Source organism: Pholcus phalangioides, unplaced genomic scaffold (assembly GCF_987345545.1).
Source record: "Pholcus phalangioides strain wild (caught in Gottingen) unplaced genomic scaffold, Ppha-v1.0 ptg000017l_1, whole genome shotgun sequence".
Taxonomy (NCBI): domain Eukaryota; kingdom Metazoa; phylum Arthropoda; class Arachnida; order Araneae; family Pholcidae; genus Pholcus; species Pholcus phalangioides.
In genome coordinates this window covers 56009182-56036422 of record NW_028301610.1, presented here as the reverse complement: position 1 = coordinate 56036422, position 27241 = coordinate 56009182, and the positions used below count along the sequence as shown (strand labels likewise).

At 34.4% G+C, this 27241-nt stretch overlaps 1 protein-coding gene across 7 annotated transcripts in view; it reads right to left on the bottom strand.

Annotated features, from left to right (window-relative positions):
* LOC149074142 (uncharacterized) overlaps window positions 1-27241 on the bottom strand; it is a 326315-nt gene that overhangs the window by 49155 nt on the left and 249919 nt on the right. For all 7 annotated transcript variants that reach the window (XM_089246470.1, XM_089246474.1, XM_089246473.1 and 4 more), the window contains 5 exons: window positions 26668-26854; window positions 23999-24225; window positions 18147-18309; window positions 16900-17360; window positions 5956-6159 (listed from right to left, as the gene is read on the bottom strand). In XM_089246470.1, coding sequence (XP_089102596.1) covers window positions 5956-6159; window positions 16900-17360; window positions 18147-18309; window positions 23999-24225; window positions 26668-26854 — 1242 coding nt within the window. The remainder of the gene's footprint in view (window positions 1-5955; window positions 6160-16899; window positions 17361-18146; window positions 18310-23998; window positions 24226-26667; window positions 26855-27241) is intronic.

The window sequence follows — 27241 nt, the reverse complement described above, 5'->3', positions numbered from 1 at the left end:
AAACTAAAACATATAGAAAGGAACATGAAATGTAAAACAATGACATAAATTGCAAAAACTATAAATTGTCATATAAACCAACGGCCTTGATGAATTTAAAAATGCAAGATGCATCGCTATTGTCATTTAAAATGTCATGAAGTGAAAGATGACTCTGACCAAAAGCGGTCGTAAAATGATGACGATGATGTGAACAAGTAAAAGCATGAGCAATGGTCAATGGACCTTAACAATGAGGGCACTCTGGTTGACTCTCTCGTAATAACAAATATGATTGTGTTAGGCGACTGTGTCTTATGTGTAACCGGGCAAGCAGAACTTCCTCCTTTCGGTTAGTTCTGCAGCTCGAACGCCAAAGGCCAAGTGTAAGCTTGATGGCATGAAGTTTATTATTTATTTGATTGTTCCAGTGCTCCTGCCAGCGGCGATGCATCACTTCCCGGAGGATTGAGAAGTGGTCACAGGCAGGTATCAAAAGGCCATTATCAATGTTAGTTGTTGTTCGAGCTGCGTTGTCTGCTTTTTCGTTGCCCGGTATTTTTGAAATCAAAACTTTAATTATAATCACCCTGTATATAGCTGATTATTTTTCATAAATCTGTTACTACTATCCAGTAGAACCTTTGATTAACTGGGCTTAACCATGAAAGTATAAAAAAAAACAACTATTATTATTAACGAATATTAAGAATGGGAGATATACAGTAGATGTGCTACTTCTTATGGGAAAGAAAATAAAAATGTATGTGAGGGTAATGTAACTACTAGTACACTAGTCTTTGTCCTTTAAGGACAGCTGGTGTCTTTATTGGATTATAAGACCACCTGCCCCTAGCATGATGGTGTCACTACTGTTGCTGCTTCTTTGTGAAGGGAAAAAGAAACCTGTGAGAAATACACCACTACATTTAGATGTGTGATGCAATCTTTATTCATGAATTTGCTGAAGATAGAGCATCAGAATGTAGCCAAAGGTTAGAAAATGTGGCAAGAATGAGAAATTTTGGCTTCTGTATATAACTTTAAATAACTAAGATACTTCATATGAAAAATATATATATATTCTGGCCACTTTTATGGGACTTTTTGAAAAAAAACCACTTACAAAATCTTATGTCATTTAAAGATATACCATCAGAATGTACCCCAAGGATATAAAATGTGGTAAAAATGAAACATTTTGGCTAACAATGAACCAATATGATATTTTTCAAGGAAAAAAATGATATTTAGGCCACTTTTATTTGATTTTTTGAAAAAAAACCAAATTGGTTTAGTTTAGTTTGGTTTGGTTTTTTTAAAAAAACCACTTGGTTAAAACCAAGGTTTAAACCAAACAACCCTGGAATATAGTAAATTAATAGAGATGTTTGTAATACTGTGTTTTCAAAATATCAACCGATTTATTGTAAGGCGATTTCTAGAAATATATGAAAAGAGTTAATTTTTTTAGAAATAGTGTCAAAATTCTTTTGTTACTGAGCAGCTACAAAAAACTAAAAAAATGATTAAATAAAAAATACGTAGAAGTTATTTGCATATGGCAGTATATACATATGTGGGATATTTTTTATAAATGAATATAAACTAAGGGTGGGATTACACTATAATAATTTGATTAAAAAAAATCATTTACAAAAATTCAAATAACCAATCAATCAGTTAATTGGTTACACTCCCTCGAATGTAACCAATAAGCTTACTGGTTGCATTTTTGAAGTTTTATAAAAGAAATTTTTTAAAATAGCATACTGCCAGCCTAAAAAATGGAAAAAATATGCATTTTAATAACTTTTTTCCCATTGGTGATTTTTTTAATGTATATTTTCTCATTTTTGGTACATATTTTGACATTTTTAACTTTCAGGAATATTTAGTGTGTATTTTTGGTTTTGTATGCATATTTTGAGGTTTTTTAATGTACATTTTGGCATTTTAAATGCATATTTGCATATTTTTAGAGCATATTTTGCCATATAATCCAGGCTCTACTTATCACTGTCTCAGCAAGTTTTCATTGGCAGAAAAGTTGCTATTTTTAAGAAGTGTACACAAATAAAATTAACTCAATTTCATTTTTTAATTCACAATAAATGACAATTACATTTTTTGACAATTAGAGAATTTTACAATTTTGAATTTAATTTTTGTATGTTACATAATATGTGAACAACTTTCTCAATCATTGGCGATAAATGCTGAAAACTTTGAAGTCAAATATCTCCGCTAACATTGCATTTGAAAATATGCAATATATTTTAAATGACTTTGCAGAACGGCATTTACATTTCACTAATTGAAAGTTTTAGCCTAGGGTTTACATAAAAATTTAACTTTTCTATTTTTAATGTATATGACCCCTTCAGAAATTTAATACATTTTGTGTAAATGCATGTCATTTGAAAGCTGCTTGTTACTCAAAGTTTGTTTCTAAAGTAAACATTTGCAGATATCTGCTGTGCAAACAATTTGACACATCCTGTAGAATTGGATGGTGTTGTATAACATAGGATGCCACACAGTTATTTCAAAAACTTGAAAAATATTGAAGTATAATGAAAAATACAAATCTATGGAGTCACACACACCCCTCGTCATTTTAGGTATAGATCCTTAACCAGTCCAGTGCCGTCCTAACGCATGGGTCCACCCGGGGGCCTCAAGAAAAGAGGGACCTCACAAAAATGAGATCCGGTTGAAATTTTCTAGAATCTACCAGGTAGGGCCTCAGAAAAACCACATGGCCCGGGAACCCATGATGCTCTTAAGACGGCCCTGGACCAGTCTTCCTGGAATTAAAGGTTCTGAAAATGCATATATATTATTCTAGACCAGCAGTTCTCAGTGCTCCATGGAGCCCTTCACTTCGAAGGGGCTCCGTGACTGATCCAAGAAAATAAAATAAATAAAAATGAAACTAAATCAAAGAATGAGAAACAAAAAAGTATTAACTTATTTTTAACAAAAAATAATTTCAATGTCACAGGAAAACATTATAATATTATCGTTCAAACGTTGAGTTCTAAATTCAAAATGTTCTCATCCAATTTTTTACATAATGTTTGTATAATTTGATAGCTTTTGGTATAAAATAGTAGCATAGAACAAAACCAGTTTTATAATTAAATATGCGAGATTAATCTTTGAGTTTCAAAAAAATTAAGAAATAATAATAATAAAACTATTAATCACAGCAATAAATAAAACTATTAATCACAGCAATAAATAAAACTATTAATCACAGCAATAAATAAAACTATTAATCACAGCAATAAATAAAACTATTAATCACAGCAATAAATAAAACTATTAATCACAGCAATAAATAAAACTATTAATCACAGCAATAAATAAAACTATTGAAAGAATAAAATTTATCGTTGAAAAAAAAACAGACAAATAATTGTTCCCAAACGTTTTGAGTGAGCCCCTAAAATTGTTAATTTTCATTAACACACACGTCGGGCTCTATCATAGAACTACTCTGCCAATTTTCAGGTACAGCCAATACTTTGATTGTAAAAATGAGAGTACAGAATGAGAGAATGATAAAGGTGTTATTCTCATATTCCTACGTGATTTTTTTTAGACAAGGGTCATTGCAAACAGATACTTGGAAAAAAAAGTGAAATTTGAAAATGTGCACAAACGAGCAGCTTCATGCATAACTTATCCAGATGAGCCACCGAAAGATAACCAAGCAATGCATTCCAGCATTTTTCTTTAGACAAGGGTCATTGCAAACAGATACTTGGAAAAAAAAGTGAAATTTGAAAATGTGCACAAACGAGCAGCTTCATGCATAACTTATCCAGATGAGCCACCGAAAGATAACCAAGCAATGCATTCCAGCATTTTTCTGTATGAAATGTTTTCCACAACAACAAAAACTCTGAATCTGCGATATTATCTTAATCCCTGTTTGCAGGAAAGATACCATTCAATGAAAACAAAACAAAAAAGAAAGTTACTTGAATATAGTATTTATGAAAACAAATTAAGGTGGGCCTCTGTTATTTGCAAAATGTGTTTACTAACAGGCCCATATTTCCAGCTAAACTACAGTGTCATTTTGGAGTATAAGTCATATAATTTCAGACTATTATTGAACCTTGTTCAGTCAGTATTATTAATTGTTGACTTGATAAATGCTGTTAAGTTAGACATACATTTCCTTGTCAAACCGCATATACTGAATGAGCAATAGAGCTGATGATACGAAAAATTTACTTATCAACTGCACCAAATTCATACCAAAAATGGATGAATTGACTAGCATTGCTGGGTCTGCCAGTTTTAATAGCATTTGTTTGTTATGCTTTCAGTGCTCACAAAACTTTCAAGAAGACCTTTGCAGACCACTACCAACCCACATATCAGGAAGTGAAATAATTTTTGGATGAGAATTCTCATCAAATGTGTTGAATGATGCCCTAAAATGTAAAAATCTTGACTGCTTAAATCTTCTTAGGATCTTCAAACTAATGTGTGAAGGTTTGGGAAGCTTCATGCTTCCCTCCTACTGCACATTGAAGTAAGGTGGTTGTCTGAAGGAAACACGTTGACATATTTGAAGGAATTTTATGCAGAGGTAGTCACATTTTTAATGGAACAAACGTAACATTCTATTGGGGATGGTTTTAAAAAGATGACGGTGTGAAAATTTGTGTATTTGGCTATTTTTAACAGAATAAATGAAGTGAATCTGTTGTTCCATGTTGTAACTGCTACAGTTTTTGATGCAAGCGCACTAAAGTGAATTCCTTAAAGAAGAAACTCATGTATTGGTTAAAGTGCATTGTAAAAGGTGGCTATAAATTGCTTCCCTCTTACAAAGAGCTTCTTAAATGAAAACCTTAAGATTCAAGAAAGAGTAATAAAAATATTCAGATGCACCTCAAAGCTTTGAAAGCTTTTTTTGAACATTATTTCCAAAGCTCGAAAGATGTTTCTGATTAACTTAAAATGGGTACTGAATGTGTTCAGTGTGACAAAAGACCATTCAGCCAAAAAACAGCTGAATACGAGGTCTTGATAAATCTCATGTCTCGCAATGAACTAAAACCCATACATTCCAAACTAGTCTACCAGAGTTTTGGCTGCAATTACAAGATAAATTCAAAATTGTCTCCGTGAGAAAGACAGTAATATCAATTTGCTAACTCTGTGAAGATGAATTTCGTGCTCATACAGGTGATGAAACAAAATGCAGAAGCTGTCTATGTGTGTAACCGAACCGGACATATGCATGCAATTAGCAATTGAACCTAAAATAAAAAAACAATGAAACACAGGCGCCGCCACAGAAATTGATTTTAAAAGAGCTCAGAGAGTCGAAAAAAGGTTGAGAACTACTGTTCTAGACAAATATTGAAAATAAAAAAAATTTAATCACTTGTTTTCATCCAAGCTTCTCAACAAATTCCAGCAAAATCAAAAGATAAAATACACTGAGGTAATTGGAACTTCTTTTTCCATTAGTGCAAATTCAACCTAGTATCATTTGTATTGAAAAATAGAGTAGGTAAGTACAAAAGAAAATTTTTTCCAGAAACCATTCCCAGAGGATTACTAAATTTTACAAATTATATGGGGTTCCACTTACTCCAATTTCCCACTTACCTCAGTATACCTTAGGCCGGAATTACACTATTAAAGTTTGATAAAAGATCGTTTACAAAATTTGAATAATGCAACCAATAAACGTATCGGTTACATTCGAGTGAATGTGACCAATAAAATCTTATTAGTTACATTTGTTGGTTTACATTTATTGGCTTTATTGGTTAAATACAATTAGTTTTGTAAAAGGTCTTTTATAGTATAATCCTGGCTTTATACATATTTGTTTTCAGTGAAGGTGAATGTATTTGTAATCATGTAAAAATACTGAATATTCATTACTTTGAGCTTATATGAAAAGTTAGAAAAAATTAAAAGCACAAAATAACTCACAGATGCCATATTTCCTTGAGGACTGGGAAACCCCTGAGATTTATATGCTGGAATAACAAAATTTTGTGGTACAGAAGAATCAATGTTCACTATGTTTCGAGGTGCAGATGGTTGTGTTTCTTGTGATTGAGCCAAAGATATGTGAGAAGGCATGAGGTTCAATGTGATCTGTGAATTCAATTCATCTACTGATGAGCTTGGATTCTGAAAGAAATGAATTGGTTAAGATAATTTTTTTTTGATAATGAACACTTATTTTTAAAGGAAATGACATACATTATTCTGATTTTTTTGTTCTGAAAACATTTAACAATGTAATCTAAATCAACAAGAAATGAAATACTTTCATATACACTCTTTTGCAGGGCTTGACAAATCCCAGGTACCAGGTAGCCATGTTGATTAAAAAAATTGGCATTCACACCCAAAATGTTAGGTGTGTAATTGCAAAACTGGTCAGTTTTTTTTTGTTTTTTTAAATTATGTCAGCATGTCTACGTACACAAAAAAGAGTGATGAAGTCCTCTTAAAGTTTAAAAATAAAATTTAAACCAACTTTCTCCATAAATAAAATATTCTTGGCTTTTAAGATTATGCTGATGACCAAATTATTTTTCAGTTTGTCAAGCTCTGCTCCATTGTAAAAATATTTGTTACAGTCAGGAAACTCTGTATACAAATGTTGCTGAAAGTGATGTTTGATCTCAAGTAAATTATCAAAAAAAAAAAATTTTTATCAAATTTATTTTACGCACATGGAAAGGACACAGCACATCAGTTTCAAATGCTGTAAGATAACTCATTTGTTATTTAACACGTTGCAAGCAGAAGACCATGATCTCAGTCCATAGTGTGGCAACCAGACATGTATATAGCAATATGGCATGGGTGGGTTACTCCAACCTCCCTCCCACACAAGTCAAAGATGTAAACAGGTGACCCATATACACTCAGTGGCCAAAAAATGAGGAACACCTCTTACTCAAACTTTCACTCATGTGCAACATGTGTGCTGACATAATAAACTGGATTTGCTGATAAAAAGCTTTCTCCTGGTTTGAAGCACCAGTTAAGATTGCAATTTGCCTGTTCATGAGGAAAATGAGAGATTTGAGCGACTTTGAATGCAACATAAGGGACAGAGCACAAGTTGTGTATGGTCTGAAAGAAGAGACGGTTCCAGTATCTCTAAAGCCACTAACCTTCTTGACTTTTCTCATACAACAATATCTCGAGTCTTCAAAGAATGGCAGCTAAGACAAAAACTTCGAGCAGAAAGCGGAATAGTGGACGGAAATCGCTTGTGAACAAAAGAGATGCCGAGCAAATGACATGCATTATGTGCAGCAAAAAGAGCTACAATGCAACAAATTGTAATGCAATACAACTCTGGAGAAGCATATCCGTATGCTCTAAAGGACAGATCTTAAAATGAATTGGTTTTAATAGCCAGCGACCAGCAAGAGTCCCTTTGATTTTGCTGCAAAACCAAAGTAAACAGCTTTTGTAGTCTAGAGCAGCAGTTCTCAACCTTTTCTGACTAGTGGAGCCCTTTTGATACATTGTCTATGTGCCCATACAATGTCTATGGCGGAGCTCCGTAAGCATATTTTTTATTTATTCATCAAAGTCGCCGATTTACTTTTATTATTCCAAAAACATTTATATATTTTTTTTCAAATTTACAGTTTTTATATTTTTATCGAGCAGCCGCGGAGCCCCTGGACAGTTTACATGGAGCCCCAAGAGCTCCGGGGAGCACCGGTTGAGAACCACTGATCTAGAGAATGCCAAAATCGGACACTTGATGAATGGAAGAATGTTGTCTGGTCTGACAAGTCAAAATTATTTCTTCTCCATGTTGTTGATGGCAGGATTCATGTGTGGTGCAAGCAGCACAAAACCATAGATCCAGCATGCCCCATAACAACTGTTCAAGTGAGTGGTTGCAGAATTACGGTCTGGGAAACATTTTCCTGGTACTCTTGGTCCCTTATTTCCACTCAAACTCAACAGTCGCCACAGTGGTGGTTGGCTGAAGTTGCTTGTCTGTGGTTCCCAACTTCAAGGCGCGAATGCGAGCTGATCCCCCCCTTTAAAAAGTCTCGCCACAGAGAGCAACAGTCCTACAAACAGAACAAATATTCAGTCACTACACATCACATCACTTCTGAGATATAGATGACAGCACTGAAAATTCAAACACAACACTACATACACACTCAGACTGTTAGGTACACACACAGTTACACTTCCGGCACTAGGTAGTAAATCACCCATAGATGGCGATAGACCTGAGCTGTGCTCAGTTTGAAAGAATGTTTTCTGTTCAGCCCCTACCTCTACATTGTTGATGACCACTACATACACAAATACTGTTAGGTACACACACAGTTACACTTCTGACACAACTCACAAGGTAGTAAATCACCCATAGATGGTGATAGACCTGAGCTGTGCTCAGTTTGAAAGAAAGAAAGGTCCTTTATTTCCATTAGCAACATCCATGAATGTTTTCTGTTCAGCCCCTACCTCTACATTGTTGATGACCATGTGCACCCATTTATGGCCATAATGTTTCCTGATAATGACTATTTCCAGCAGGTCAGTGCACCCTCCCATGGGGCTGGAATTATCTCACATTAGTTTGAAGAACATGATTCAGAGTTTCAATTGCTCCAATGGCCCCCTTAGTCACCCGATCTCAACCCAATTGAGCATTTGTTGGATGAGGTTGAAAAGTCTTAAAAGATCTGAAACACCACCTAATCTGACGGAATTAATAGCTGCCATTTTTTTAGCATGGGAAAATATTCCTCTTCAACAGTTTCAGCAACTTGTATAGTGTCTATGCCTAGAATCAGCTGTCTACTCTAAGCTAGAATCTTCTGTCATCAAAGCCAGACGAGGTTCCACACAATATCAATGGTGAATAGCAGTGTTTCTAATTTTTTGGTCACTGGGTGTGTGTATATATATAGGCTCAATATATTGATGACCCAGTTCAAAAAGGCAGCAATTCAAAATTCTATGTTTCAAGACATCTGCATTTTAAAGATTCACTTTGTATGGAACTGAATGGGAATGGAACCAACTCAGATTCAATTACAGTAGGTAGTGTATAAACAGGGTTGCAAGTTGTTACTGTTTTGCAATATTTAAAGGCATTCTTCACTCTTATACAAATACAAATACAACGCCACAACAGGCAAAATGCCCAACGAGGTGGCTGATAAAAAGATGCCCATAAAAATATGGTTGTCATATGTCTCAAAAATACAGCAACCCAATTAAAAATGCAATTAACACAAATTACAAACAATATATACACATGATAAAATATTATACAATGCCCATAAAGAATACTTATGGTTGTCTTATTCTAAGAATGGATAGCTTCTCGATTTACCCCAACATGTTTATCGTATTTCTTTTTAAACGTGTCAATTGTGTTACAATTTACTACCTCCGGGGGTAAGCTATTCCATTTATTAACAACCCTATTGGAGAAAAATTCCCTGCGACACCATAACCTTGCATTGTCCCTCACCAATCGATACTGGTGTCCCCTTGTAAAAGCAGTCGATTGGCGGTGTACTAAAAGTTCATGGTCCATCCTATCCATCCCATTGAAAATTTTGAACACTTCGATCATACCTCCTCGACACCTGCGTTCATCCAATGTAAACATATTCAAAAAATGAAGTCTTTCTTCATAACTCAAGCCCCGTGTGCCAATAAGGACACGCGTAGCTCTTCTCTGCACCCCTTCAACCAAGTCTATGTCCCTCTGTAGGTATGGTCTCCAAAACCTTACAGCATACTCCAGTCCAGGACGAACTAAGCCTCGAAAAAGCGGAAGAATGACTTTAGGAGAACGCGAAGAGACCTTTTTGAAAATGAGACCAAGCATTCTATTCGATTTTTTGACAACCGCTGAACAATGTTCAGAAAACTTAAGTCTTCTCATGACATGCATAACTCAAAAAGGCAATTTTCTGGTTTGCCTTTTTTGAACTGGCCATGTATGAACTGGAAATGTATTGACATAATCATCATGTCCCTCCCCAAAACTCCACGTCCATCTTTGCCTATGCACATGAAGCCTGTCTGTAGCAGCAATTTGATATTTACAGAGGGTGGGCAATGTTCACTCCTCGGGCAACATAACTATAGCCCAATTTAAAAATCTCAAAAAATGTGATTTTTAAAAAAACTTAAGTTCTCTCTCTCTCTTTCAAATACAATACCCCTGTAGGTACTAGGAGCTTGGAGACCCTTAAGTGTTTCCTTTCCCAAGAAATTTCGCAAGTTCACCCAGTCCCTCAGTAATCCATGAATATTTTATGTAACCCTGCTCTTATATGCCATTGCGGATCATATTTCCAGACGGTTCATAGAGGCTCTACACCCCCTTATTTTTCTTCATATTTAAGCTCCTGCAGCACCTACGATGAAATGCTTTTGTTAATGTGCATGAAAATGATTGTGGACTGTGAAAACTGGTACTGGGCATGCAAAACTGCTAAATATACCATTGGTGCATATGATTGATCATCTTACCACATGCAAGCATGAGAGATCAGCACAGGTAAAATATTTAAATAATTAGAGGGAACATTTGCTTATAAGTGCCAAAATCATCATAAAGTAGACATTCTCTGTTGCTTTTCCATTAATTTCCTTGAATGGAGTAATAGCTTTATTCTATGCTTTGGTGGCACTACATCAGGCAGCTAAATGTGGCAAAAACGTGGAACTCTTAACTGTACACAATATTGCCTTCACTTATCTAAATTCTCTAGTGAATCGAGCCAGAAACTCATTATTGTTGGCATTGTATATCCAGAACTGTTCTTACTAGACATATCAGTGCATTAATAAAGACAGAGCCCTTTTGTAGGAGGCACTTCACAAATTCTTCATATTTTTTTTCATTTTTCCATCTCTCAATCTCTGTGTGCTTGCTATTTACTCTGTTAGACCTGAATCGATCATGAGCTTGTAACAATATTCCTTAAATTCTAAGCGGCACACATTGACAAGATAACTCACCTCCTTAAAAGCCTCTTATTTTAGCACTACCAAGTCTAAATATTTTGTAGAGTTGATTTCTCAATATATAAAAGACTTCTTTATACCCCTTACTTTGTATCAGCTGAAAATTGGAAGATTACTTGATTTAAAAAGATATGACATTTTTTACAAAGGGTTTGGTGATTTCTACTATGCTGCAAAAAAGGTTAAATTAGGCCCAAATGTTGCTTTACACTTTATAGTGAAAAATGTCGGCTCAATCACAGACTCTTGAGTCAGATGAAACGTATTCTCTCGAACTTTTCCATACCATTGTATGCACATTAAAATTTGTCATTACACTATTGTTAGTGGTAAAGATCAACGCAATTCCAAAAAAATAATTGTTACGCATGATAAATAAAATACTGCAAGTAGCTCACAAGACATGATTTTTTCAGCAAAAAAAAGATTATCTGAAGAAAACAACCATTTCTGTAGTATTGATAGTATTTCCAGAAGTTCTGTAGTTAAGTACAGATATCCATAGCAACAATGGACAATTCCTAGCAGTTGGTAAATCTGGGAAACTATTCTTTGTTCGCGTTTCAAAAATAGAAGAAGTGTGTTTGCAGACTTTTTTCCCATTCTTCTAATCAAGATAAATGAATGAATATACATACCGGTGGTTATAATCACTTAAGTATCTCTCTTCTGAGTTCATATACAGTTGTCTCCATTTAACAGACATTCTAAATAAAGGATACCTCTATTTAAGGAATGAATGTCCTGATCTTTGTCTTTTTGAACAGGAATGCTGATAAATACACCTTTGAATAAGGGAAACTCATAGAAGTTTTAATACTTTTATTTATTTTTTTAAGGGAGTTTTAATTCCCTTTGAAAATTTAAGTATTCAATTTTGATTGCTTCTCTATGAAGGCAGACATGGTGGAACACTTTGTTTGGTCAAGATGAAAAATTAAATACTCAAACAAGATAACACTAGCCCTACATGGCTTGAGCATCAAAAGCAACTTTCTTATTCTGCACATTCCCTCATACTTATCTCTAATTAAGCATGTCTGGGGTTTATTAATATTTGGACAGACTTTCCAATGCACTTAGACAGGTGAGGTTTGTCACCAGAATTACATGTTCATTTTGGAAGTACATAAAATGCATGGGCGGAGATAGACTTGAAAAACTGGGGAGGGCATAATGATATCAATTTATGTACATGCATATATGCATTAGATGACTTGGCTCATCACTGCCCACCATATCTGAACTCATGATAAAATGATCTACATCATAATGTGATCAAGAATTTTCCCGATGGATTGAATGCCAAATTCAAGCCTACATTACTACACATAGGAGATTCAACCTTTTTTAAATTATGACTTCATAGCCGATATTCATTTATAGGCAAAATAAATTTTTTTACATCTTGAGCGAATGATTACCATCTTGTTTGTACATGAAGTTTTATTGTATTACTGGAGATCACCAAGCATATTTTCTTTTAATCATGGGTTTTTTTCAGTAGTATAATTTTGTTTAAAAAATTGAGAATATGGCATTATTAGTATTATTAATTATACTATTATTAGTATTATTAATTATACTATTATTAGTATTATTAATTATACTATTATTAGTATTATTAATTATACTATTATTAGTATTATTAATTATACTATTATTAGTATTATTAATTATACTATTATTAGTATTATTAATTATACTATTATTAGTATTATTAATTATACTATTATTAGTATTATGTCATTATTTATTACTATTAATATAGGAAATTTAGCATTATGGGGGGGGGGGGGAAGAATTTTTTTGGCAGAAAGACAGATTTTTTGATACAACACAGGGTTTTCAGCAAAATTTGCTTGATCACATTTCCCTGACCAAAACTCCCATGAATAAAGAAACATAATTTAAAAACTTGACCTTCTAAATTTTTTTTTGAGTTAGTTTTCCCGTTCACAAGAACTTTTGCCAAATATATACAGTACATTTTTCATTTCCCAAACTTTCCAGGTTGCTGGGAACCTTGCAGTGTAGTTAACAATGAGACTACATTAAAATGAGCAAATGTAAATGAATATCTAATGTGTATATAACCTCCCAATCAAGCAAATAGTCTATTCACTGCTGTCTTGCTAGTCTTGGCAGGCAAGTGGTTAATATACCAACCTTAGATTCCACAGATATAGCTTCAAATACATGCCGCAACATAGAGACCTTCGACTAAAAACCAACTATTCAAAATAAAGATTAAAAACCATAAATCTCAATTTAGTTTTTACATGCGGTAGTTTCACAAATCTGAGCCTTTAGAGTTTCCAGATAATCCGAGGCACTGAAAATTTTCAATTTTCCTTCTTGAGACCTCTTTTTTTTCCTCCCCAAGAACCAAACTTCTTTTTTTTCAGGAACATTAAATAGTACATATGTATTGTATAGTAATTTCAGTTTGAAAGGGACTAGACAGCCCTATAATGGGTAACTGGTGTAATAAAATATTAACCTCCCTTGAATGGACATAGACCATTTTAATTTTTTTTTGAGGGGGGTTGCTGAGAAAGAGGATCAAGTTTGATAATTTTCTTTGTAATTTGGTGGACAATGACATTATTCCCTAATTGCTTATGTAAAATCATTGGAAAGGCAGTTGATAGCTATCAGTGTCTCAGTGTTGCTCACCATCTATCCCATTCCCAACTCTTCTTGATCACACTCTCATCTTTTCGCACTCCTTTACACATTTTTCATTTTTTTAAACACATCGTATGGCTAAGAGCTCTACTCTGTAATCTCCTCGAGATGTATTTTTTGTCATCAAGTAAAAGAATATTCATCAAGTAAAAGGAAGTTTGTTTCTATGCTAAGTTTGAAGCTATAAAAAGACTGGATAGAGGTAAAACAATTAAAAAGTAGGAAATACAATAAGTATGGGTCCATTAAGCAGTACTAATTCATTTAGTACTGCTTTGTAATTTATTTTTGGTTTGCCTTTTTTTAAAAGTAAAACCAGCATTTAAAACATTTTTTTATTGTTTTCAGATAATTCGAGTTTTTTGATAATCTGAAGCAACCTCAGTCCTATTCACTTCTAACAAAACTCTATATTTATTGGTACAAAAATTATGTATAAATAGTCATTATTTATCATTTACTATGTCATTTTTCATAATGACATCTTTGTAAATAATGTTTGACAGTTTTGTAAATAACCATTAATGCATTTCTCTGTAAATCTTGCCAAATTGACAAACTCAGCAAGACTGGGGACAGCAAAGATAATTTGACGATGTCATGAGGTTGAAGGAAAGGAGTGGATTTCATAAAAATATGAGAAGTTTGAGAACTTTTCTTTTGCCTATATAACAGCACCACCAAAGCAGAACTATGGGCATTTTGTTGAGTTTTATAATACGGGATCTCTTGGATGTGAGAAGGTGCTCTGTTTAGTGTGTTTAGTCAAATCGCTGCTTGTAAATACGTATAAATAGCTGTTCTGTGAAATAAATCTGTGTTGTCCTTCAAGTTAGTTTGTGTGCTTTGCCATTGGGAGTGATTGTTAAAGACATTATCTGGAACAATTTGGTGTCAGAGATGGTATAATTCAATGAATTGAATGGTAAAGATCAGAGGGATGGAGACATGAACGAATGCAAGAACTGAACCAGCTGATATCTGTGATGAAACTGATGAAATCAGGCATCGTGGACAAGGTATATGCAGAGTATACCATGTCTCACAGCTGCACTGCATGGTGGAGATCACACTCTACCTCAGGGGCAAAACTGATGGACTTCCATGTTGAATGGTCATCCAAAACCAGAGCTAATGTGTGTATTACTAGGATGGAACTGGCTCAAAAATTCCAGCAGTGACTTCTCTACGTGCTACCATCTCTGATGCTGTAGACAGTCACAGGAGAAAAACTGACGGAAAGCAGAAAATTGGAAGTCTCAGTGAAGTCCACACTTTGGTCGCCTCTATCGACATACCGTCTTTGCGGCCGACATGAAAGACCAGTGTATCATCGGACTGGACTTCTCGAGAAATCACGGATTTTCCATAGACCTGAGGAATAATCAGTTGCAGACGCAGAGGGAACACATCGCTTTGCACATCATCGTGAACACATCATAGATGTGATCATGAAAAATTTCTTCCACAAAAAGTGATGGCCAAAAGCAGAAAAAGAGTTCATCCCTGACGAGGTCACTAGCGATCTTAGAATCAGACCTGTTCTCTCGCCAGAGTCAGATAGCATGAAGAGGAAGGTCCAGCCTGATAAAGAAACAGTGCAAAGAAATTTAGATGCCCTGATGGAACAGAACTACCATTGCCTCAAGGCAGAAGAGAAGCATCAGCCGGTGAATCCTATAGTGAGGCATAACATTTCAAGTGACAATCCTTGTAGCAACAAGAATGCCCAGAAGGCCACGAGAACACACTAGAAAATCCTGACATACGACCAATAATGGACTTGAAAGAATCCACCAAGAATAAACCAACGTGACAAGTCACTTCTTCCAGTCTGAAGATCAAAAGATACTGGGCGCTATGGGACTTCCTGGAGATGAGAGATGGAGTGCTATACTGCAAATGGGAGTCGGAGGATGTAAAGACATTCAAATGGAAACCCATCCTAACAAGAGGCTATGTGAAAAATGTTTTGAATGAGCTCTGCATGGAAGCCCAACCAGTGGATATTTTGGCAGACTTTCCAGAAGGTGCGTGAATGATTCTATTGGGACAAGTCCAGAGGACCGATGTGGAAGAGTGGTGCAAGAATTGTGATGTCTGCACTGCTCGCAAGGGACCTCTGAAGTGCACTTGGGCCCCACCTTCAAAGCTACAATGTTGGTGCGCCATTTGAGAGAATGCCCTGGACATTCTGGAACCGTTACAGAAAACTGCCCACAAAAGTACCAGATTCTTGTAAACCACATATGCTCAGGGGACGAGATCTGTGATTCTCAGATGCCTTTCTTCCACCGAAATAATATGTCTAGGGACTCCAGGTGCACCTTGAGGATATGCATCGAATTACCAGAGACTAGATCAACATTGGTTCTGAAAAGCTATGATGCAAACGCCACATCTCATGACGTCAAGGAAGGAGACCTTGTCTGGCTCTAGAACCAAAAGCGCTGTAAGGAACTTTGCCCAAAACTCTGCCATGGGAAGGACCATACAGATTTGTGAAGAAACTGAATAATGTCATAGTTCGGATTCAAAGGGCACTGTTTTTAAAGTGCATGGTGGTCCACTTCTCAACAGGCTAACTCCTTACCATAGTGAGTGATCAAGTATGATCCACCGACTTGAGGACTGAAATGCCAGGGCAAACAATTCTAAAGGAGGGGGCAGAGTTACAAAAATTATGTAAATGGTGATTATTTACCATTTATTATGTCATTTATCACCTGTCTGTAAATAATCATTAATGCATTTCTCTGTAAATCTCGCCAAATTTACAACAAACTCAGTAAATCTGGCAACAGCTCTGATGATTTTGCACTGTCATAGCACCAAAAGAAATGTAAAGATCTTACGAGAGTATGGTAGAACTCTCTAGAAGCGTTTCTCTGATTTTATATAATGGCATCGCCAGAAGAGAACGATGAGCAATTTTGTTGAGATTTCTTGTATGGAGAGAACTCGCTCTCTGGTTAGTATGTTTCATCAAAATCTCTGCTTGTAAGTACGTGTAAATAGCTGTTCTGTGAAATAAATCTATGTTGTCCTTTGAATTGCTTCATGCTTTGCCACTTTGAGTGCTTGTGAGACATCATCCGGAACAATATAATGATGGCGGTGAGACATAATTAGTGAAAAAAACCATTCTTTCATAAAGTTAATTTCAAAAAAGGAAATGAAATTTCTTCTCACCCCAGAATATGTCCGCTGGTCAGAAACTACCAGTGACTGTGGAGATGACTGTGGCTGCACTTGCTGCTGAACATTTTGCACTCCAGTACTTGAGGCACCACTTGGCTGAGGCAACAATGGCTGCTGAATTTGTGAAGGAATATATGGAACATACACTATTGCAGGGGTTTGGGACTGCGTTAAGTGAACAGTTTGTTGTTGCACTGATGGCGTAGATGAGTTTTGCTGCTGCGATGGCAAGTTCAATTGAATGTTTGTAGGCTGTCCTTGATGGGGAGGCTGTTGTTGCTGATTCGGTGGGGAAATACTAGAACTAACAGAAACATGACTGGATATTGGCACTTGGTTAGGGGTTGGCATTGTAATCTGTGGAAAAGGTGCAAGCATGACTGTTTGATCACCTGAATTAGAAGGTATTTTATACCGATATACAACATTCTCAAGATTCACACAAGGAATACCTGTAAATATATTAAAAATACTGATGAAAACCTCATTTTCCTAATTGCATTAACCAATGAATGTTTAAAAGAATAGTTTTCAAAAATATTTCAAGTACCATTGAAATTTGAGTTCGTAATTCAGTCAATCATAATTCAAAATATCTTGCATTTAGTGATTAACAGGTTCATAAAAAAAATTTGACTGAATAAAGGCTAGTTTCAGAATTCTTTGTCATTTTCATATCAATACAGCCTTGAATAAAAAGAAAAATAAGTTTAAATTTTTTTTATATTAAATACAGATGGTTTGACTAAAGAGTCTAAGGTGGCAACATATCTTCAAACCCTGTGAAAAATGTGTTGGTCATTTGGATGTGATTTTATGTTGGAATCACTAAAAAGAATAGTGAATAAGTATAGTGAAGAATAGAACTAACATATGTTGTAGTAAATTTTCTACATCTGCAAATCATTAAAACAGTATTTTGCACCTACTAAAGCATGATTTACAGAAAAAAAAATTAAATTAGTGTTTCATTCAATGCATCACTTGAAGATTGATACACAATAAGAGCCTCTAAAATGAGCCTTAAATATATCTATATGAGTGATTTATGCAAGACCTTATAGTAATATTTTTAATGGTCAGATTGATAGAAGTATTGAGATAGTTCTAGCCTATTTTATATATATATATATATATATATATAAAAATAAATAAATTTGTAGAACTCTTATTTGGGTTTTAAATTAAGGTAACTTAAAATTTATCTCATGACTTTTATAAATTGATTAGAAAATTACCAGCTTGCGGACTGATGAGAATGCCACTAGGAAAAACTAAATCAGGTGCTGTAGTGACAGGCCATATTATTGGATGCTGGCCAACAGCAGTTTGTCCTGCAAAATCATTGCTGATAACAGGGTCAGCACTTCCTGCTGGCCACCCTGGAAACTGACTAGAAAACTGAAAAAGAAATTCTATATTAAGTCATTCATGAAGCAAACCAGCCGTTTAATTTTGAAGAGAACAAATGAATTTCATTGACTCATGCTTGCTTTAAATTTTACTTACTGGTGCTATTAATATGTTAAAATTTTTTAATATAATGATTTATTTATGAAGCAACCATTGTTTGAACAAAATCTGTGAATTGGCAAACAGATATTTAAAAAAATATATATTCAGTCGATTGAATTGATTCCTATACATTTTAATGTAAAAATGTATGTTACTGTGTGGAAGTGATACACTGGTGGTTATGCATAATGACCAACATCTCGATAAAGAAAGTTCGATAAAATTTCACTACAGGGCACTTTCACGATTATGCACGACTCCTAAATAAATGTGGAAAGTCTGATAAATAGAAAAATTTACAATGTTTTTTCACTTAGTTAAACCAACTAATTATTTTTACCTGTGCACGATACGTGCATTACACATATTTTGCAATAAAAACTAAAATAAGTGTTAAGACACAAACATTGATAACAACATTATTAGTCCTGTAATGTTGACTTTTTTTTCACAAGTTTCAACAACATTTTGTGCAAACAAAACCAACATTACCATTCAAAAATTCAACATCCTGGACCATAGTTATGTTCAGTTAATTAAGTAATTATGATTTATCATATTTGCCAACATGAGCTAGGGATTAAACATAATCTTAGTTGAATATGATAAATTCATGACTTATGACCAAAAATTCATACATTACAATTAGGAAGAAAATTAGTGCGCCCGATTTTATTGTCCACTATCAATAGTGGCCTCTAACGGGAAGTGAAATATATCAAAGCCCTATTCCACAGGACCAGGGATCAGAAAATGGGGAGTGACCGTTAAGGGGAGGTTCCACTGTAGATGCACAGTCAAACAATTTGACTTTAGAATTATCCAAGGCACTTTTTATCAATTGATTTCAAAAATTAGATACAGTAAAATGACTTGCAAAATGTTTTTGCATAGCGACAAACTGGCTCGCAAATATTTAAGCATGATCAATGACAGAGGACATTGAAAGACAAAATACTGTATTTTTTTCATGAGCATTCTAAAGTTATTAGAAATAACTTTTAAGTAAACATATTTTCACCATTTAAGGCTTTATTTTTATCATTCAATCTCAAAATACTGTGAAGTCCATATTATCTGGGGTTTTGGTTATCTGAATTAGGTCCAGTCCACATTAGCTTGGATAATCTAGCTCCTAATGAATTCCAAAACTTTTATTCTGCCTTGATAAAAATTGATACTGAGAAAATACTGATGTCTTTGTTCATAAAGCACAATTTGCTGAATTGTCTGGAATGGACCATGGTTTGGTTCTAAGAAATATAAGTTAGCATTTCTTACATGCAATTACCTGCCCCCCAGCATGAATAAAAAAAATCTAGCTATGAAATGAAATATCAGAGCATCCACTTACTATCATGCACAAGCCAGGGCCTGGCTCTACCACAGACTATGTACCAAAACCCAGAAATGAAATAAAAGGTGAAAAAAATAAAGCAAAAGAGTTAAAATTTGCTTGTTGATTTAACCCTTAGAGACACTACGTGTTTTTATTTTTTGACCTCATTTACTACAGAAATGGACAAAATAGGTCACAAATATAACAAATTCAATGTGTGTTTGGGGGATTTTTTCAACTTTTCTTCTTTCTTTTGGGGGGGGGGGGATTTTTTCTGCAGTGCAATCTGAGTAACTGAAGATAAAACATGAGTGACTGATCTGGCTCTGTGACTAGGATATAATACAATTAGCTTCTGAACAATTTTTGTCCCAGTAGTAATTTTTGAAATCATTGTAGGACATATATATATGTCTAATTAGTGGTTAAAAGTTAAAAATGGATTTTCTGTGTTTTTTCACTTGAATATGAGAGGCAGCCACTGTATTTGAAAAAAAATGTCTCTACAGACAGCAACAAACCCTCATCTCAAAACCTTAACATCATTCCAAGATCAACTAATTTGTCAATTTCTAACTTCAAATAGGAAGACGGATAGCGAAACCGCCTGAACAATTAACACTCATAAAACTGATATATGATAGTTATCTAAAAATAATTCAGCCTCTTTGGGGGATAAAATAATTCATCTCATAAGTATAGATCCCTAACTCATTCAAAGTAAGCCCCTTCCACTACTGCAAGCACTTCAAAAATTATTCTAATACATGCCTTTGAATGCAATTTCCAACTTGACTCCTCTATGTCTATTAGTGAGATTAACGTAGCTTTGTAGGATTTGAGTAAAAGGAAGTGCTCCTGGTATATATCTTTCGGATGATATTGAAGATCATTGGATTTCCTAACTGTATTTTGGTTGTCTTTTTATACATAGCAACATTGAAATTGTTTAGATAAACCCAAATCATGGAGCTCAGCTTTTGTTAAATTAGGCCAGAGGAATGGGCTGGTTCAAGGCATCCTGTAGTCCAGTAAATTAAATATGATTATTGGAAATAATTCACTGGGATGTACAAGCTGCACTCAGGAAATGATTGAAAAAAAATTGTAGAATTGATGCAGATTTGTATGTCACCAGTAATTTTCATTCAAAAAAAAAAAATAAAGAAAATCTTGCAAAATTCAAATAAAATCAAATTTTAACTTTTTTTAGTAGAAGCTGCTGCACTTCCTCATATATCAGTTTAAAACTTGATGCACAACACTTTTTTTTTTTTTTAAATAATACGATCAGCACGTATTCCCAAGAGATCTTTACGATCTGTCTAGGAAATTTGTTAGTGTTAGTAGACATCCATGCCCGAACCGGGATTCGAACCCAGACCTGCGCAGTCAAAAGCTAGCTCCCTAACCACTGGACTACCAGGAGGCAGGACTTTTTCCTTTCATTCCATTAAAATACAGACATTACATAGTGAGGCGCACACAATCAGGTGATCCTGAACATTTTAAACAATTTCAAGTCATCTCATTTTCTGACTTTGTTTTCTGATGTGTGGAATAATTCAGACAATTTTGTTTGCCAACACTTAATAAACTGCTCCCAACATATACAGGGTGTACTGTAAGTGCTAATATCATCTTTATTTCATGAACTGTTCAATAGGGGTGCGATTCAAATTTTAAAAATGCTGAAAATGCATTCAAAAATTACCCTGTACCAGTTTTGAGAATGGAGAAATAGTGTCACAAGACAAAATTTTGAAATTTTAATACAGTCCCGTCTCCTAATTTCAATCAGAAAGTTATCCTGTCTTTTCTGAGCCCAGCAAAAAAATTTTGTTTTTAACTATGATAGTCACTGAGATATTTAAATTCAAAAATTGGAGAAAAGTTGGAAAATGACAGCAAAAACTAACGAACAATGCTTGCTTCCTCCAGTTACAGTGTTCTTTCCCAACTTTTCTCTGATTTTGGAATTTAAATATCTCAGCAAATATTGAAATTTAAAACATTGTATTTTTGTTGTTGGATTCAGATGAGACAGTGAAATTTTCTGGTTGGAATTTGGAGGACAGGAGTAGTATATAAAAATTAAGATTTTTTTTATTTTGTAAGACAGTAGTTCCACTCTCAAAAGAAACTGGTATGGGGGGGGCTTTTTAAACACATTTTGAGCATTTTTTAAACTGAAACTATACCTCTTTGATGAATGGTTGATGAGTTAAAGGCCACATTAGCACTTACAGGACACTGTGTATACATAATAAGCATATAGTAGCCTTCTAAATCACTTCCTTTTGACTAGCAGTAAAGGGGAAAAATTAGTTTTCTTTCCTTGTGCATACAGAAAAGGGGCCGTTCAAGTATTACGTCATCATCGATGGGGGGGGGGGTTTCCGATTTGCTGACTTTTGATGACAAGGGGGGAGGTTTGGATAATGCTTATGTCATCAATCACCCTTTATGAAAATATGAATTGGATTCAGAGGGGCAGAGCTGATGACGAAATTTTGCTGACAAGGGGATGAGGGAGGGAGTCAGCGCTTTTGCTGACAAGGAGGGGGGGGGTCAAAAATTTGCTTACGTAATACTTGAACAGCCCCAAAGTATATTTCTAACTATTTGCAAAGTTAAATCTCTTTCTCACAGCTTTTGCCCATCCAATCCATGAGTGTTTGTATGTTCTCTATGTGCATTGGCCAATATTTCTAGATCTAAGTCTCCCAAACTCCATAATATCACTCCTGAGGAAAAAAAATTTTTAGTACCCCCACACTCCTTATGAGCACTTATATTGCATCAGTAGATACTTCTACCTCTACTGATCCACTCCCACACTTCCCGTGGAAAAGATAGACCACTTTTGGATATAATGCATTAGGCAGAAATTAATTGAAATGTGCCAACTCCACAAGCATTTGAAAGCTAAGTTTCTCATTTGTCCATTGAATTTAGAGAACAGGTTTTTTTTTTTCTTAGACACTACTTATTAAAAGTTCATCAATACTACATTTAATTTGATATCCACATGATGATTTCATGATATACACAGATATTAAAAGTAATCCACCAAATTTCAGCCTGGAAACACTAGACTTACTCCATGGGCACAACAGGGATGAACTGTTGAGCTAGACAGTGACAGTCTGAGAGAAGCTGTTGAGGAGCATCTGTGTTAGACAATTGAAAAAACAATGAACGGTACTTGGCACTTTTCTCACCCCAATTTAACAATTCACCATCTTCAACATCTTGGATATGTGCCAAAACTTGGAAAATGTGTAGCCTATCAACTGATAAAACAGCAGAAGCAGTGCACTAATGACCTGTTATAGAAAGGGATCATTTTATTTATTCAATACTGATGGGAGACAGTGGATCCTTTACTACAACATTAAGTGTAAAAACATCAGGAATGCCTACAATAGGTTTGGTGGGAACATTGGCAAAACAAGAACTTCATCAACATAAAGTGATGCTTTGTGTTTGATGGGATATGGGTGGTATAATCTGTTCTGAATTACTTCTATAAAACCAAACAATTACAATGGAAACCCACTGCAAGCATTTGAAATTATGAGCTGCACTGTGTGCTGGTTGAATGTTTTGCTTTGGTGAAAAAGGTGAACTATTTCACTGAAATGACTTCATGCAAGAAGAACCTGTGAGAATTGACAGAAATTTGGATTGGATAAAAAATTCCTTACCCACATTATTCAGCCTATTATATACAAATCCATCTGTTTTGCACTCTTTAAAAACATCTTGATGGAAATTCTTTACAAAACATAGAGAAAGTGCAGCAAACAGCAGATGTGTTTTGTTTAACTAAAATCACAGCTTTCTTTATAAATGCAGTATTCAAAAAATAGTTTACAGGTAGCAGTAGATTTTTAAAATCAAGAGGCAATAATTATGACTGAAAATTGCTTTAAAGGAATATTTTCTGTTTTTCTTCTGTTTCAAAAAGACATTTAACGAATGATCTATCACAAAAGAAACTTAATAAGTAATTTGTAGAAAATTAATGATGGCAATATTTTTGATCACTGAACTATCATGGTTGAGCCATGTATTTCTGTATCAAGTGATAGGATTTGATTGAGAAAGAGAGAGAGAACACATGTGAACTTTCAAACACATTTAAAAAATTAAAACAATCCAGCTGAATAATAATTATAAAAATAATTTGTATTTTGTGAACAGATGAAAATTTAACTTATATGAAATTACTGATTGAATAGGTATATGAAGCTGTGTTGGTTGGCCAGCAACCAAAGGGAATGTATTCTGTGAATTCGGAGTGCTCATCTGGCTTGGGCAAGTTGATTTCAAATCAGTAGATGAAGTCACCAAAGAAGGACTAGAAGTAGAAGATACTGTCACTTCAGGCTGGAGAGAATGAGATGTATCACAATCCAAACTGACAGAATCAGACAGAGTTGTCATGTTGAATGATTCTGAAAAAAAAAAGAGCAAAAACTTAAATTAATCGGAAACTTAGAATAATTATTTTATCGCATTTTCATTCCTAACCACCCACAAATTTGTCCTATTGACATAAAAAGACAATTTATAATCATTTCCTTGAGAAGAGGTAGTGTTGCAATATAAAGAATGCATAGGTAATAGGACACATGGCAAACAGTTGATCTCCTAGAGACACATTACTTCCAATTAGAAAAAAGTAACCAAATAATGTGGACTGTAATACTGAGACACCAGCTATAGCAAAAAACCTTCACTGGCAATCTTTTCTATGTCATGATATCATCACATTTTGGTGTCATCATCACACTCGCCCAGACTGATGCTGCCTGTCCCTGATCTTTGCCATTACAACGGCGGTTCGTTATCACACAAATGCTCACCCCTTTTTAATGCTTGATTTCTTGTGTAAATGCTTATTTTACTAATTTCTTGGAAAGCAATAAACAATATTGTTGTCTTTTATAAGAATGGTTGAAAAAACAACAGCTAATCCGGCTGCCAACGAGCTTTGTTTCAGGTGAAGGAACTATAGGCCTATCTGTAGAACTGCATATAAAATCAGGCGAATTCATCTTTTTACTATTGCATGAAGTGCATTGATGAATATTCTGTAATATCACAAACATCATTAATCTCATAATCCCAACTTTCATAAACTCATATACATAAGAGTAGGACTAAGTTAGTTGATAATCATGGTGCTGTACTATTTGTGAATCATTTTTAATGTTGTCCTTCAACAAAAGAAATTTTTAATGAATAAACAGTTGGATGGAATTTAGAATTACAGAAAATATATTTCATACCCCAACATTCTGGACCCGGGCTTCTATGATCAGATTTTTGGTGGGCCCTACTGCAATATTTCTCACAGGACCTTTGATGGAATTTCAAATAACTGCAAGAAAGGAAATATTTTATTTCATGGCCCCCTCCCCATCCTCCAGGAACTGCATCCCTTGATAAGTTCTTTGAAGGGCCATCTGCTAAGGTCAAAGTTATGAAAATCCCAATTTTTTTTTTTGTTATATTACAAATTTCAACTTAATAGATTCACAAATTTTGAAAAATTCAAAGTCTAATGATGCTTTTATTTCATGTAGATAGGTGTGCATGACCTGACAGTATCATATGGCATTGTATGAATTTACTGAACACTTGAGAAGAGTGAGGACTGGAACTTTCATCTTGGGTTGGTGGTTGTAATCGAGATGCAGCAAATCTAGCAATCCATTGCAAATGAATTACCTTTTGTGTTTGATAATACAATTGAATAATCGATGTTAGATATACCCAAAATTCCAAAAAGAACACAGCTATACGTGTTTCAGAACTATATGAAGTTCCTTCATCAGTAGCAGAAACAAAGAGGAAAGAAAATATTGAAAAAACTCCTTATAGCGGGAGTTACACGCTGTTGTAGACAAGAGTCAAATTCAAAAAATTCTTTATAAATGTAATTTTCTTTGTTTTGGCATCAGAAGACAGGGCAACAATTTTTTCAATTTTTTGAGCACAGGGTGTCCGTACAAACAAAATTAACATTTTTATTTTAATAACTACACAACCCCTTGCAACATGAATGGCATCTGCGTACAACACATTATTTGGATACTTTTTTAAATAGAAAGTATACCTCTAAGATCAGTTCACCAGTTTACATTACAGTTCACCAGTAAAATGTTGGGCTATAGAACACCTTAACAGTGTTATGTATAGTGTTGTGTGATATAAGTGCTATCTAAATGCTGTTATCTATTACCTACATTAGCAGTGAATGTCTGACAAATTTATTTTTTATATTATGAGCTTGGCATATACTGTAGCAAGGCTTTATGGAGGGTAAGTTGGCTTACATTTGAGCTCAAGTATTTTTAATAACATTTCAAAACATCAATTGGAATGTTATTAATTACAAATGTAACATTAAAGATTAAATAGTTGGGTCACATTAAAGATTAATAGTTGGGTTACGTAATACATACAATTTATCTACTACAAAATAGATCCTGAAAAATCTGAGTCCAGGAATTGGCACTTGATTTAAATAAAATAAAGAAAAAATACCTCATTAATTACCAGTGGTTTTTACTGTAGTTTGCACTAATACATTTGTGAGTGTGCCTTTATGCCACAGAGCAGTGACTCAAATTATATGAAAATCATTCATCAATAAAATGAATCATTTACAATAGAAGTCTTTTTATATAAAAATGTATAAGTCACAGAAGAATTGGATTATGATGTGAAGATGAATTTTGGATTGAAAATTCACAGGCTTGTGCAGAATTTTTCTTCAAATTGTATACATCTCTACATTGTAGTTTTTCTATACCTTGTATGAATAGCAGAGTGTGACAACTCTCAATAAAAATGGGAAAAAATGCTGGCAAAACTGTGTGACCACTTACCAGCTTTGGTTATTCGTGGAGTGACATTTTTCCCTCCTGACACTTCTCGAGAAAGGACAGATATACCTCCAAAACTACTAGCTTTTTTCATAACAGGACGGACCGTTCGGTTTGGAATCAACAGCTCCTGCTGGTTTTCATCTTTTGAGATCACAGCCATCGGACGATCTGCTTTTGCTGCAGAAGGCTATAACATAGTATTTTCATATAATTTAATGCATAATATTTTAATATAATCAATACAGCTATAACTTGCTATTGTGCTTGAGGTAGATTAAAATTCAGATTTTTATGTACATGTGCAACTATAGATTCAAGAAATACCATAAAAATACACAAGTTTTATTCATACAATACAAATAGCTACAGAAGACAAGATCACAGAGTGCTAACAGAATCATAACTGACTGGTTTTTTTTCTCTCCCTACTAGTCATTTGCAACTGCAGCATTACACGTCATAAGTTATACAATGAGAAAAATAATTTTGTTTGAATTAATTTCAGTTAATATCGCACACATTGCTGCATAAAACAAATACAAACACAAAGGCCTCTACAGCAAATTTCCCAATG